Source organism: Pinus tabuliformis, chromosome 7 (genome assembly GCF_031772625.1).
Source record: "Pinus tabuliformis cultivar Carrire ecotype Pingquan chromosome 7, CPIR1, whole genome shotgun sequence".
Lineage (NCBI taxonomy): Eukaryota > Viridiplantae > Streptophyta > Pinopsida > Pinales > Pinaceae > Pinus > Pinus tabuliformis.
Window position 1 is genome coordinate 1017520876 of NC_142293.1, and position 14547 is coordinate 1017535422.

General features: G+C 42.2%; 1 protein-coding gene across 1 annotated transcript; it reads right to left on the reverse strand.

Moving 5' to 3' along the window:
* Positions 1–8570: 8570 nt before the first annotated feature.
* On the reverse strand, positions 8571–14052 carry LOC149251015 (uncharacterized). Its single transcript, XM_089453814.1, has 2 exons — positions 13400–14052; positions 8571–11703 (listed from the first exon to the last, which is right to left on the reverse strand). The coding sequence occupies exons 1-2, from the start codon at positions 14050–14052 to the stop codon at positions 8571–8573; spliced, it is 3786 nt and encodes a 1261-aa protein (XP_089309940.1).
* Positions 14053–14547: the final 495 nt, after the last annotated feature.

Genomic DNA, 14547 nt, shown 5'->3' on the forward strand with positions numbered 1-14547 from the left:
GACAACGCTGGTTAACAAAATATGCTGGTTTTGACTCCTCTTCTGCTTCTTTGTATACTGCCTTCAGACCAGGAAGTGAAGGGCAGCTTTCGGTCAGGTGGTCCTTGGTGCAGATAGCACATATTTGGACTGTACCCAGTGGGCATTCTTTGTGGCTGTGCTTCTTCCTGCATCGTGGGAAAAAGATGGCTAGATTCTGCTCTGCCTCGGCTTGGTTCTGTTTGGCCTGCACAATGTCAAGTTGTGTAGTTAGTGTTCCCAGGATATCAGTTTTAAAATTTTCTAGCAAATTTCCAAGTTCCACCCGTGTTACTCCCTCTGTTAATGTTCTGTTATCTTTGGGGAAGCGATCATATTCCGCTGGTTTTATCCTCGTGCTGCCTCTTGAGCTCCTGATACACAGATCAATGATATCAGCAAAATTTTCCTGATAAATGTCTCCTTTCCCCATGATGTTTAACGTTTCGATCCATTGCTCTCTCATACCTCTAATTAATGCAGTTTTCAACACGTTGTCAGGCAGAGGTAGTGATGCATAAGGGGATCTTTGCAAGTTATATTGGAAACGTTCCACATATTCTTCTAAGGTTTTGTTTGGTCTGGCTGACATTTGAAAGATTTCATCTTTTAGTTCCCTTGACCTACAGTAATCTTGGTATTTCTTTAAAAAGGCTTCTTTCATTTGGTCCCAATTGTTAATAACCCCACCACCTAAGCCCATAAACCATCTCAACTCAACCCCTTTTAATGTAGAGGGGAACAATTTCAGTTTCTGGGGATCGGTGGTGTAGTCATATCCTCTACATAATACATCAAATTCGAACAAGAATGCGTCCGGATCTTCTGATGTGAGGCCATGAAATGTGGGAATATGCTGGAGAGGGATGGCTTTCATGGGTGCGTTTGCTGCAGAATCTACTATCGGATATTGCAATGTCGAGGTCTGGGTGTTTGGCTGATTCTGCGCCATGGGATCAAATATATGCCAGTAATCTTCAGGAATTTCCAAGAGAGTGTTCCTTGGTTGAGGAGGGGTAGTCTTAACAGGGATTGTCTTGACACCACTCCCTTGATCAGGGATGATAATGGCCCCAACTGTCTGCGGTGAATGGATTCCTTCAACAAGGATTTTCGCAGCGCTTCCCTTGTCCGGGCTATTCAAAGACTGGTTTAATTCAATAGGAGATCTAGGTTCCTCAATTTCCCCTGTTTCTCCTTCTCCTTCACAAAGGTTACTTTGGGTCCCTTCGTGCAATGGTCCAGGAGTCAAATTTTCAATTTCTTGAAAATCCTGCTCCTCTGTTCGACTGTGCACCTCAGCAAAAGCTTCGGATGGTGATCCCGAGGCCTGAAGGGAACTAGTAGGCTGTTTAGAATTAGCTTTCTTATATCCTACTGATGGCTGAGAGTCGGCTTTCTTGTAGATTTCGTCTATAAAGGTCGTTCGTCCAAGGGTCACTGGCCCCTTGGCTTTGGATGGAGGCTTTTGATCTTTTTCTAACTTTTTCTGCTTAGTCATGCACTCCAATTAAACTACTAAATCCTATTTAACTGGCAATTCTACTAAGAGAGCGGACGGTGGAGCAGGGCTTTTACATGCTCCGTACGCAGGTTCTTACCTTCCGTTTTTAAAATCCAACTCCCTCCTAGCAGATTTGCGCACTACTCTATAAAGGACAAATGGCTATTACTCCTTCCCCGGCAAAGGCGCCAAAATGTAGAGCTATAACTAGGGTCTCTCACACCACCAATTATTCCACATTATTAAGTCAATCCGGGATCGTTTTGTTCTTGCAAGGAGTAACTCAATCCGAGGCTGTTCTGTCCAAGTAGTGCTCGGCAGTATAACGTTCTAATAACTTGAAAGGAAACAAACACTAAGCTGTAACTAAATCAATTCAGGAAATGAAATCACACAAGGCAGATGATCAGTCAAGGGTACGGAACCAATAACCCTTCCCTTTAGAAACTGATAAAGAAAGAAAACCAAAGCATGGGCTTATAGGTCAGGGAGCTAGGCAGCGTCTTGCTGGGCTCACGACAGCCTTAGGCCTGCTATCACGCAAAAGCAATAAAGGCAGATTGGCGAAAGTAAACTGGGACAACAATCCTTAAAATGGAACAGCAGTAAATAAATGGAACAACAGTAATGAAAGGGAACAACAAACTATCATAAACAGGAAACGTCAATCATATAAAATGGAACAGCAACCCAAAAGGAACAGCAGATCCAAAAGGAACAGAAAACCTCGAAGTATGTACACGGTCTATACTACTGCAGCGATCCGAGAGTAATGTGTGATGTGACTGTGTTTCTGAACAAGATAATATTATCTTCAAGCCTCACAAATACTTATTTCATATGAATCCAATAATGATAACATTCATACCAATATCTTGCTGTAGAAATGCAATTCGAATAGATTCAGTTTGTGTAATACAGAGACGTGAATTAAAGAACTTATTCGGATTTCAAATATTAATTAAGAAACATAGTCTATCAGAACAAAGAGATATCGGATTACTGTAATGAAAGAAATATGCAAACCACACAAATCACCGTATGATACAACAGCGAGTGACCGTCGGAGCTGGGCCCTTGGCTACGATGGTACACTGCTTAGAGTTACTTCAGATGTAGAAACGAAGTGAACACCAAATCCTTTATATTGATTGCATTAACAAAAGTGTACAAAATCAGATCTTACAAAAGCTGAGTGATCAAAATCGTTCTGAGTTTTTAATTAATTAATAGTCCTCTCCCCACGCTCGGTGGCGTGGTGCCTTTATATAACAGAAATGACGGAGATGTCTAGATACAAAAGATAAACTTAAAGCAGCGATCCCTCAGGATCGAAGATCCTGAGGGATTCGCTATTCGTTCGGGTCTCCTCTTTCCTTCTTGCGTTTTCCGTCACGATATCCTGCATCCTTTTCCTGGGTTATTTGGCTCCAATTTTGCTTGATCTTGTCCGCATCTGGTTCCCTGTCGACGGGGCAGAAGTTACTTTCCTTGCGCTTCTCGTTTTTAATCGATAATCCCCTATTTCCGCGTCCTTCTGCATAGAAAACATCGATTATTAGTAATTAAGCTTTATTTGCCCATTTTTACACAATTTACCAAAACCCTTATGTTTTTAGGCTCAATATGCAGAAAAGATTAGAAATAGTATTGAAAAACCACTAGATTACTTATCAAAAAGCATACCTTCCAGGTGCTCCACAGACGACCATGTTCTCGTCTTTGTGTTCCTCCTCCTTTTTAGAATACGGGGAATCTTCTCCTTCACTATCTAATCCATAAAAAATTTTGTTATAAAGAACAATGTCGTCCTCATACCCTTCATTAAGAGGTGGAAGATGATCTTGATGCACTTTATCGTTCGTAGATTCTGCTAACTCTACAAGAGTGGAAAAAACTAAGTATTTGATTGTAGAAACTAATATACGGTACAAGTTGTTGTTGTTGTTTTTTTTCCCATAAAATGTGGGAGATTTTGCACTTCAGGAATTAATCTAATAGCCCTTGTGTATCGATGAGTTATAGGTCGAAGTGCCCATATTTATTCGTAAGTAACCTCGAAATTTAACTGCGGGCCAGGTTGAGAAGATCCCCCTACTTCAAGGATAAGAGTCAGAATGATGCTTGGAATGTTGCTACCTTGTCCAGAAGAAGAATGATTTGGGCGTGTAGAGTTATTAATCATAAAAAACAGACAACCCTCCTTCTAGTTCCAAAATGTTGATGGTGTTGGATACTACCAACATATAGGGGATCTCCCTAGTATAAGGTCCCAATGTAACAAAACTGGTTGAAAACTCATGTAAAAATATATAAGGCCACAGTGATGGGACACGTATTCCAAGCTGAATGGTGGGAGAAACATCCTAGCGGGTGTTCATTCGGTTTATTATGGCTAGGGAAATTGGCAAAGACAATGGCTAAGGTTTTGGGAAGCCAAAATGGAATTTTTGGCACATTTATTTATGAAAATAATGGAAATTAGGAGAAAAAGGAGGTGAAAGGTCACAGGTTGCACATGAGGAGGAAAATGAAGGAAAATAATGGAAAATGAAGAAAATATAGGCCTCATTCATAAAAAGGCTTATGAGGATTAGTTGGTAACCTTTTGTTAGTTCAGTTTTGGAGCTCTCTCATTACTCTCTCTCTCTCTCTCAAATACTCTTGGAGACTTACATTTTTCTTGGATCACTCTTGGAGGGTGTGGAATACTTCGATTCTTGGAGCAAGAAGGCAAAGGAAGAGCAAAAAAGTGCAAGAAGGCACCGGGATCAGCAACTACATCATATTTGCTTTTAGGTACCGAGTTACATGTATGTTTACTTCACTTGTATTGGCATGCATGGAATATGCATGTGGTTTGTTGTTTGTGATATGTCATTGGCATGGAGGATGGTCAGGAATGATAGTGGATTCCCTAGCCTTGCCATTTCCTAGATAGCCGGTGATTGTGGGTTTATTTTCATTGCTTTGTTTTGGTTGGTTCTCATGTTTCCTTAACTTGGGTTGAGTTATTAGTCCTGAAGCATTGGTTCGAAAAACGCTCTGGAGACCTTGGTGGGTTGAGTTATTAGTCTTGGAGCCTTGGTTGGACAAACGCTCTAGAGCCCTGGAAGGCTTGGATAGAGACCGATCTGATGATGGTTTTTTGATGTCCGACTGTGAGGTGGAACCATTGTTTGATGGATTGAGGTGGATGGCATCTGGAAGCCCTGTATGAGTTTTGATTGATGTGTTCTATGAGATCCCACATTCATGCTGGGAATATGGCATGAGAGTGAATGGCTAAAGAGAGATTTGGCTCAGCCATTCTACCATCGGGTGGAACGTGGGAGTCCCATCCCGGGTTGGATTTTGCATCATCAATAAGAGGTTATTTCTCCTTGTATTTCTATGATCATTATACTGGATTATATGAGGTTTATATGGTTGTGATTTCATTGATATTTTTGCCCCTATTATGTTGGTGATACATGCGTTTTATGACAAAAGTTATGTATGGCTCTCACCATGTTTTCACTCGTAATTGAATGATTAATATAGATATGACCTAATGGATTGAATGATAGTTATGTGTTGAGGCATAAATGTTTCATGGAGAATCTCAGATAAGTATGAGACCCCTATGCTCAGATTTTTTATTTACACCTGTAGATTACATATTTGTGATATGTTTGACAAAATGTTTGTCGTGGCTTGTAGGGGTCCAGTCAAGGTCTTAAAACAAGTATTTTCTTTAGTATTGTCATTTACATGTTATTTTACTGTTTTGAAGTTATCATGAAATTTTGGGAAGTGACCTAGGCTCTGGGCCTGAAAAAGTGGCTCAAATCCTAGGGACGTTGACACATCACTGAAAAAAATAGTCTTTGGATACTGGCAGGTAAGCCTGTGAGAGCGACTAGATGTTTTAGGACGTTGTCATGCCTATAACATGAGAGTGATTGGGGGTTAAGTTGTCCAAAATCTCAGTGGGACTTAGGGGCAAGCTGCCTGAAGTGTTGGCATGGTTCCCAGGGGTCCTGAAGCTGATGTTGAATGTCTGTATGGTGTGTTTTCGTCGGTTCCACTTCCTTAACGTGACTTAGGAGGTCAAATTATGTAATAGTGGCCTCTCGTCGCATGTTTACCTCGGTTGGCTGGTTGCTTGGGTAGATGTGGGAGGATGGTGTTACAGAGTGGTACTAGAGCATGGTTAACCCCTCAGATTGGATGGGTTGTGTGTTGGTCATGCTTTCATGTTGGTTTCATATGTGTAGCTTATGCATGGAGTCAATGTGCTTGTTGCATTTCCATGGTGTTGATCTTGGTTCCAGTGATGTCACCATGCGAAGGTTGATGGTGTCATTGTCATGAGTGTATGGTTGATTATGAATTTGTTATACATGTCAGCGTTCACATGTTTTTAATTGCACGTGTTGTGGTTGTTATTTTCATGCATGAGGTTATGGTTTGTGTAGTTGATATAGTGATTCATTGATGACTGGACTCTAGCTAGAATGATGTGTATATGGTTTTGTACTCGTGTTATATGTCTATATGATTTTGTTATGCATGCATGGTATTGCTTATAATTATGCATGAAATGCAGGTCAAACATGCATTGTGAAGTTATGGTATGAAATTTAGGTTATCATGATGCTATTGGTATGTTAGGATGCTAATGTTTTGGTTGATATCGAGCAAGTGATCCAAATCATTAAAGTGAAGTTGTAGCATTAGACGTCAAGGCCATAGCATATTGTTATACAAGTTTGTATGTCGGGCATGCAGGTATGTAAGTTAAGTTTTTTATATGCATCAGGGTTATATACATTAGGTTTATGTACACATGTTTTGATGTTATGGTTACATACATGATAGTTGATTAGTATAGTCATAAGCACATGTGTCAGATAGTCAAGAATGATAGTAACCTATGGGGTTATGCGTTGCTATTGTTGTTTTATGTTAGATAACTTGATGATTATGTTATATGTTGTTGATGAGAATTATATATAGTTTGTTGTTGTTATATTCTAGTAAATTGATGATTAGGGTTATTACACTAAGATCTTGATGTTATATGTATCATGCTAAATTGGATTGGCATATGCATATGGTTAGGGTTATGACATTCATGTATGAGTCAACTTATTGTGACATTCTGTTGTACTAATATAGACTGATCGTACATATGTGATTGTTATGCATGAACAATAAATTTTTATGAGCTTATGATGTGAACATGTTAGATATTGACTATTATGGATATCATGATCCATTTTATGGTTGAGTTGATATGTTGTGAAGTTACATCATGCTAACTAGATTGATCATGTAGACAAGATAGCCTCCTCTGAGATACATTAAGGTATGAGTTCTCTTATGTCGTATATTTGGTGTTTGATTGTTTGATTATGTCATCTATTTGGTGTTCGAGTGTTTGGTGTCTATTACATCGTCTAGTTTATTTATTTAACACAGTATGCTTGCAAGTTGGTTGAATGATTGATGAATTGCATAATATGAGTATGTGTTCAAATAATCTTTTTTTAAGATGATTGTACTAACACATATGTGTTGAGACAGTTGATATGCACTTGAGTGTAAGTAGGTGATAGTTGTAGCATTATGTCTAATGACTATGATTTGACTATGGATTATTGCATGATTGTTAGTCGTGGTAAGGGTTGATTTCAAATTGATAGATATGATTGTCTTAATATTTGGAACATGTGGTTGACATGTGTGAGTATTTGCAGGAAACATGCGTGGTGTTTTTTTTTTAACAAATTCGGTTACTTTGTATTATAAAAACTTAGAAGCATAATTCTAGTACATAGATATCGGTGTTTTGGGCGAAGAGGATCAAAACCGGGTGCGCAGACCCATTTTCCTCGATTCTGCCTCTATGATGACTGAAATTGAAGAGAAAACGGCTATATTGCCTAACAAAAGCACCACCTGGCCAACAGAATTTACAGACCATAAATTTTAAGGAAGTTTTTGGGTAACCGAATCATCAGGGATGGGATCTCTCCTGGCACTAGCTTTAGTAGAGGCCTCAGCTTGATAGCTCTGGGAAAGAGCTCTGATCTGCTCTATGGCTTCTTCCATATGGCTACACCTTCCTTTCAGATTTTCAATCTCTTCCTTATGCTTCTCCAGTTTCTTCCGCTTTGATCGACTATCAGCTTCATAATCGTCCTTCAGATCCTTAAAATGCTTAACAAATCTGTTAATCATAAAAGTGTGGGTTTTGCACATGGTGCACTCATTGTTGAAGAGCCTGTCGATTGTATTAATTGCTGGCTCCTGAGCGTTCAGCTGTTCATGTTGATCCGCCATGTTTTTGTAATGGATGGGAGAGTCTGAAAAATGAGAAGAGAGGTGGAAGTCGGGGAGAAGAGGAATATAGGGTAGAGATGCGATATTACAGAGAAGGTGGAGCCGAGATGGAGGGAGCGAAAGACGCTGGGGATGGAGATGGATGTGCAGCGAGGTAATACCAAGGGCTCTGCAACGATCGAAGAGCAAATAGTCAGCTATAAATAAAACTACAGAGCATAAACCAACAGTTACCAGATGTGAAGGGCGAAGCTCTAGATCCCGATGAGATTTGGAGAGTTCAGAATGGAGCCATCGCTTGATGAGATCACAGTGGAGATGCCTTGCAATGCCACAGACTGTGGAGATACTGAGGACCAGAGTGCAATATATAGAAACAGAGAAGTTCCGCTGGTGCTTGAACCGATTCTGAGAGGATCTGATCTTGGGAGGGGGGAGATCCTCTGAAATGATTTGGATGCGTTCGAGGCGCATGCGGAGGGGATGGGCACGATCACGCATCCTGAGAATGACTGCGCTGATCAGGAGATAAGTCATGATGAGACAGTACTTAATGGTATGAGTCGGATCCTTAGGGCGATTTGTTCTCCTTTGGTACAAGGTTGGACAGTCGAGGTGATTTGAGGGTGAGGAGGAAGATATGGGAAAGGACCAGATACGGGGGAGATGATACCTGAGGTGACTGATGTTCTAGGGTGAGGGGATGGGGAAAGCCTGCTTAGGGTATATCCTTTTCATAAACTGAATCATTCTCCCTGACCTGGCCAGTTTGTCTGCCTGTAGCTTTATTCGCTTGTTCATCTGCCTCCATGTTGTTTGCTCTTAAAATGTGCTTGAAGGTGACTCCACTGAGACTCCTGATGTTTTCCATTATCCTACCTTTGATGTTGTTTAAGGCCATTTGCTTGAATTCTTTCCCTGAGGTCATGGCCGCTATGATGATAGCAGAATCGCCCATGATAAGAAGATTTTGGAGGCCAAGTTTTCTGGCGATAGTGGTTCCCAGGAGGAGGCTGTATGCCTCTGCCTTATTATTTGACATGTAGCCTAATCCCCATTCGAATGAAACAATGGTTTTTCCTTGAGAGTCTCTAATAATTCCACCAGCTCCAGCTTGGCCCGGGTTATTCTTAGATGCCCCATCGAATTGGAGGGTGGGTCTCTTTTGTTTTTGTATCCAATTTTTGACTTCTTCCTTGGTACCTCTCAACTTCCAGTCCAAGTTTCCTCTTCCTGTGCTTACCTTTTTTTGAGTTCTTGTTTCATAATTGAATTTGCTCAACCACTCTTTTACACTTGCATCTGTCCCTTCCAAGTCTGCCTGGGTTATACCATTTGTTTCAATGGTCTCTGAAATGAGTGCGATCATTTTGGCCAGAGTGCTAGAGATACTTGGCTTCTTGTTATTGAATGTGCATTTGTTTCTTGCTATCCAAATCTGCCAGCAGAGATTTGAGGGGATACTGTTCCAAATCCTTTTAGCTAGGTTTTTGCTTTTGTTGGATTGGGGGAAGCTTTTTTCCCAATTTTTCTGAAGGAGTGTGATCTGGTTGGGGAGATCACCGATAATTAGAGGGCTGGTGATGAGTTTCCAGCAAGATCTGGCAAAGGGGCATTCTATAAAAAGATGGTTGCTACTTTCCTCCGCCTCCCTGCACATGCAGCAAATTGAGGGGCCATGAATGCCCTTCTTCCTGAGGTTTTCCGCGGTAAGGATTTTGCCATGCAGTAGGGTCCAATTGAAAAGCTTCACCTTTGGCAGACATTCAGTTCTCCAAACTGCTTTATGAAATGTCCAGTTGTTAATTGCTGAGGCATTTTGGAGTGCTTTATAGCCCTCTTTGACCGTGTAACTTCCCCCATTAGGGTCCCAAACAAACTTGTCATCTGTCATTCTGTTTGTGGGGGCTGAGCCTATGAGTGAAGTCTTAAAATCGACCCAGAGGTTCTTGAGGTCATTGGGGAGAGAGAGAGGTCTCCAGCCTATCCAGAAGTTCTGATCCCAAAGAGAGATATCATAAAGGGTTTTGAGATTTGCCTCTGTCATCCACCGTTGCAGGGGCCTGAAATTAGGGAGCGCTTCCCTAGCCTCCGTGCCCATAATTCTGTCCTCCCATATACTGATATCTCTGCCATTGCCCAGAGCTCTTGAGATACTGGATTTAAATTGCGGGAGAGTCTTTTTGATCAGCTTCCATACTGGTGTACACTGTCTGCCAATGATGGTTTTTGAGAGGATATTGCTGTTGGTCCCATTCAGATATTTTCTCTTAATGACCTCTGTCCACCAGGTTCCCCTCTCATTGAGAATTCTCCAGGTCAATTTGTAGCCCATTGCCATGTTTGCAAGTCTTGGTATTCTAATTCCGAGCCCTCCTTTTTCTAAGGGAAGAATGACCTTGTCCCACTTTACCAAGCTGAACTTTTTAGTGTCTTGCTTTCCTCCTTGCCACAGAAAGCCTCTAATAATCAGCTCCATGTGCTTGTGGATGCTTGCCGGGGCGAGGGTAGTGGAAAATTGATAGATTGGAAGGGCTGAAAGGATGGCCTTGATGAGAATTGTTCTGCCCGCCAAGTTAAGCCAATACACACCCCAGCTCTGAAGCCTCCCTCTCAATTTCTCAATTAGCTTAACCCAAATCTCAGTTTTGATTGTTTCCTTGGCTAATGGAAGCCCCAAGTACATAAAATGGGACCAATTCCCTTGGGCAGGGATTTCCATGATTACGAAGATTCTCTGAGTTATGTATCTTGGGACATTCCAGGTGTAGATCATGCACTTGTTGTTGTTAAGTTTACCTCCAGAGGCTTGGAGAAAGAGGTCCAGTGTTTTCTTGAACCTCCTTGCCATGAGGCTTGAGGCACCGCCGATTAACAGAGTATCATCTGCAAAAAGGGAGTGATTAATCCCCTTGGTTCCTCTGACTATATCTACCCCTGTTATTTCCTTTAACTTGCGCTTGTTCTCCAGATGCAGGCTTAATGTTTCAACCATGATAATGTAAAGAAATGGAGATAGCGGGCATCCTTGCCTCAAGCCTCTTGAACTTTTGAAGGCAATGCATGGCCTACCATTGATGAGGGGAGCTGTCCAGTTGAAGGAAATGCATTCCATGACCCTGCTGATGAAGAACTCAGAGATACCAAATTTCTTTAAAACTGTCTGTAGGAAAGAATGGTTAACCTGGTCAAAGGCATTCGCCATGTCAAGCTTGATGATCATGCCCCTTTCCTTTCTAGAGATGCTGCTATGGATAGCCTCCTGAATTATAATGACATTGTCCGTTATATGTCTCCTAGGGACGAAGCCTCCTTGGTTCTCGGAGATGAGGGAAGGGAGGATTTTTTTAAGCCTGTTTGCCAAAATCTTAGTGATGATCTTGTAGGATACATTGCATAAAGATATAGGGCGGAATCTATCGAAAGTTTGTGGATTGGGGTCTTTAGGGATAAGAGCTAGATGGGAGGATTTGATGCTGCTGCCCATTTTGCATTTAGTGAAGAAGTTTTTTGCCATTCTGATATAATCCTTTTTGATAGTTTCCCAATGTGTTCTGTAAAAGGCCATTGTGAAACCATCAGGGCCTGGAGCCTTGTCCAGGGGCATGCTATGTATTGACCATTCTATCTCCTCCGTCGTGATCTCCTTGTCTAAATCTGCATTTTGAGCTTCAGTGATCTTGTTCTCAATTATATTGAGGAAATCCGGGTTTTCCAAGTAATGAGGATCAGCTGTTAGAAGAGTTTGAAAATGACGGGACGCTGCTTCCTTAATTTCCACTTGTTCTGTTAGGACTCTTCCCTCCACTGTTATTCTTTCAATATTGTTCCCTGCTCGCCTTAGCTTGAGGCTGTTATGAAAAAAAGAGGTATTTTTATCTCCTGATTCGAGCCAAAGGCATCGTGATCTCTACCTTTGCTCTTCCTCCTCCATTCGATTCTGTTTGTAGAGCTCCTTATACATTTCATTTTCTTTCATTTGATCTTCTTCTGTGTCTTGGCCTCTTTCCTTTTCTTGGTTCCACTGTGCTAGTTTCATTTGGAGGTCAGCTTTTTTTTTTCCCTTCTTCTATTGCGTATTTTCTTGCCCATTGTTTGATAGCTGTCTGGAGGAGCTTGAGCTTGGTTTCCCATATATAGTGAGGGGATCCCGAGATTTCTATTGCCCAGTGCTCCTTTACCAAATTTCTGAAATCTTCGCTGCTGTCCCATGCTCTGTTATACTTAAAGGGAATCGGTCCCATATTTTCCCCTTTGACTAGATGCAATGCCACTGGTTTATGGTCTGATATATAGCCTTGTATAATTGTGCTTTGGATCCTTGAGAAATTAGCCACGATTCTTTATTGAGCCAAGATACCGTCCAGCCTCTCTTTTATGTTATTTTTGCCTATTCTCTTATTGGACCATGTGAAACACCCATTTTGAGGAAGGATGTCAACAAGACTGTGATCTTGAATGATTTTTTCTAATGCATCTCTTGAGGGGTCTGCAAAGAAATTCCCACCCATCTTCTCTTCCGCATTCCTTATTAAATTCAGATCTCCTCCCAGGAAGATGTTCCTTCCCTGGGCAGTCATTAGATCTGAGGTGATTGACTCCCAGCAAGAGGCTTTTTCTCTAAAGTGGGGGCAGGGGGGGGGGGGGGGGGGCGTAGACATTATAAATTGTGTATTCTTCTGTCATGGTTATGTTTTGCATATCTAGTCTTATCCACCATCTGTTTTGCCTGCGTTCTTTGAGTTTCCATTTGTTTTTGTCCCAAATTGTTCCTATTCCTCCTGAGGCACCTGCTGCGCTCAGTGCTATTCCTTCATAACTTCTGCTTCTTTTCATGCTGGTTTGAAATTCCTGTTCGGTAATTTTGGTCTCCTGGAGTAGGAGAAAGTCTAGATGTTCTGATTTAAAGAGGTCTCGGACTGAATTAGCCTTTAGGGAGGAGCCCATCCCCCTACAATTCCAAGAGACCAAAATCATCATTTACTTTGTTTGTTGTAGGCCCCGCATTTCTCTTTCATCTTCTCTCCACTTCCTTTGGTCTTATCTAGATATGTATCCATTGGCTGTTGGGTCCCTGTGGCCATTTCTTTTGCAGCATTCTCGTCCCTTATCTCCTTGTTTGATTTCCTTCCAACTTTTCTGGGAGGATCAGTGGATGTGGTGTTTTCCTTCGACTTGTTCCTAGTTAGAATTCTTTCAACAGTTGGGGGAGGAGAGTTCTGGGGGGGAGAGGGAGGAGTTGCCTTAGGGCCTCTCGGGGAAGGGGGATCCTCTGCAGATAGAGTTTCGAAAGGATTGGAGGAAATGGGGAAGGAAGGGCCAGAACCAGAGGGTTGGGAGGGGGGGATGGGGGTTTTAGAGGGGGGCTTTGTGGATGCTCCTGGAGGGGGGTTTGATTTTTTCTTCTTGACTATTTCCCATGCTTCTTCAGGAGCTTCAACATTGTTATCAGAGTCTATTGATTTATATTTACTACATCTATTAGCAAAGTGCCCATATTCGTGACATACCTTGCACTTGAAAGGCAGCTGCTCGTAGTCCACTTGCTGTATGTGAGTCCACTGGTCGACTTTAAGTTTGATTGCTTCCGGTAACCCTTTCCCAAGATCAACTTTGACACATATCCGTGCACATGCGTGCATGTTCTCCCTTGGTTCCGATCTATCGATATATTTCCCAACAACGTTCCCAATGGCTTTCACCGATTCATCTCCCCAGCAGTGGAGAGGCAGATGCGGAAGGCGGACCCAAACAGGAACAACATTGGGAACATCCATCTCAGGATCAAAGTCAGGAGTCCATCTGTTGAGGTAAAGGCCTCTGGTATCCATAAAGTATGGGCCGTTTCTGAAGATGAGATTACGATCCTCCACTGATTCGAAGAGGAAGGTGAAAAATCCCCTCCCGCAGAACCTTATTGCTATCTTTCCTTGGACCATCGAGTTCCAGTTCCTTTCTACCCAACGTTGAACTGTGCGGGGAGAAGGCCATAGTCCCGTAAACTGTCCTACCAAGCCACGTTCAGCTAAGGCAACAGCAGCTCTCCTCGGGAGGGCGGGAGGGAGCGAGACTTCCGGGATTTCATCAAGTTTTTTGATAAACTTTGAAGCTGTAGGGCGGATTTTCTCCGAGGTATTCTCTGGGATGAGCGAAGCAAAGGTCTTCTCCAGGTCTTCCTGATCCTGAATGGGTGGATCCATTGCGGGCTAGGTCAGCAGTGCAGAAGGCGCTCCAGCGGAGGCCCAAAAGGAGGGGAGGGCAGAAGGCCCCAGAGGAAAAGGAGGGCAGGAGGCCCTAGGCGAGAGGGGAGGTCAAGCAGAAGGAGGGTGCAGCCTAGCAGCAGCGCTGCTAGACGCAGGCACGCAGAGAGTTCGGGTCAGAGGCGCAGCAGGGCGCAGGATCGCCAGAGCGCGCAGTCCTCCAAACATGCGTGGTGTTAGCATGACAAAGTAATAGTTGATGTGTTTATATACTTAACAACTAGGTGAAGTAATAACATATAATAAGACTCAATTGCAACAAGGTAAAAAGGTAAAAGAAAGGAATCAACAAAGAATTCCTTTGGCTATGTTTGGAAACCCTAATTCCAAATGAATGAGTGCTTTACATAAAGGAAGTCTTCCTAACCTTAATCTTTGTCTAACATTATGGGGGATATATGCTATATTCATGAACATGTATTTGATAGGTATATT

Coding starts and splice junctions, on each gene's coding strand:
- LOC149251015 (XM_089453814.1), bottom strand. CDS start 14,052: ATGGATCCACCCATTCAGGATCAGGAAGACCTGGAGAAGACCTTTGCT. Junction 11,704..13,399: donor GACCAGTGGACTCACATACA/GCAAGTGGACTA, acceptor TTTTCATAACAG/CCTCAAGCTAAGGCGAGCAG.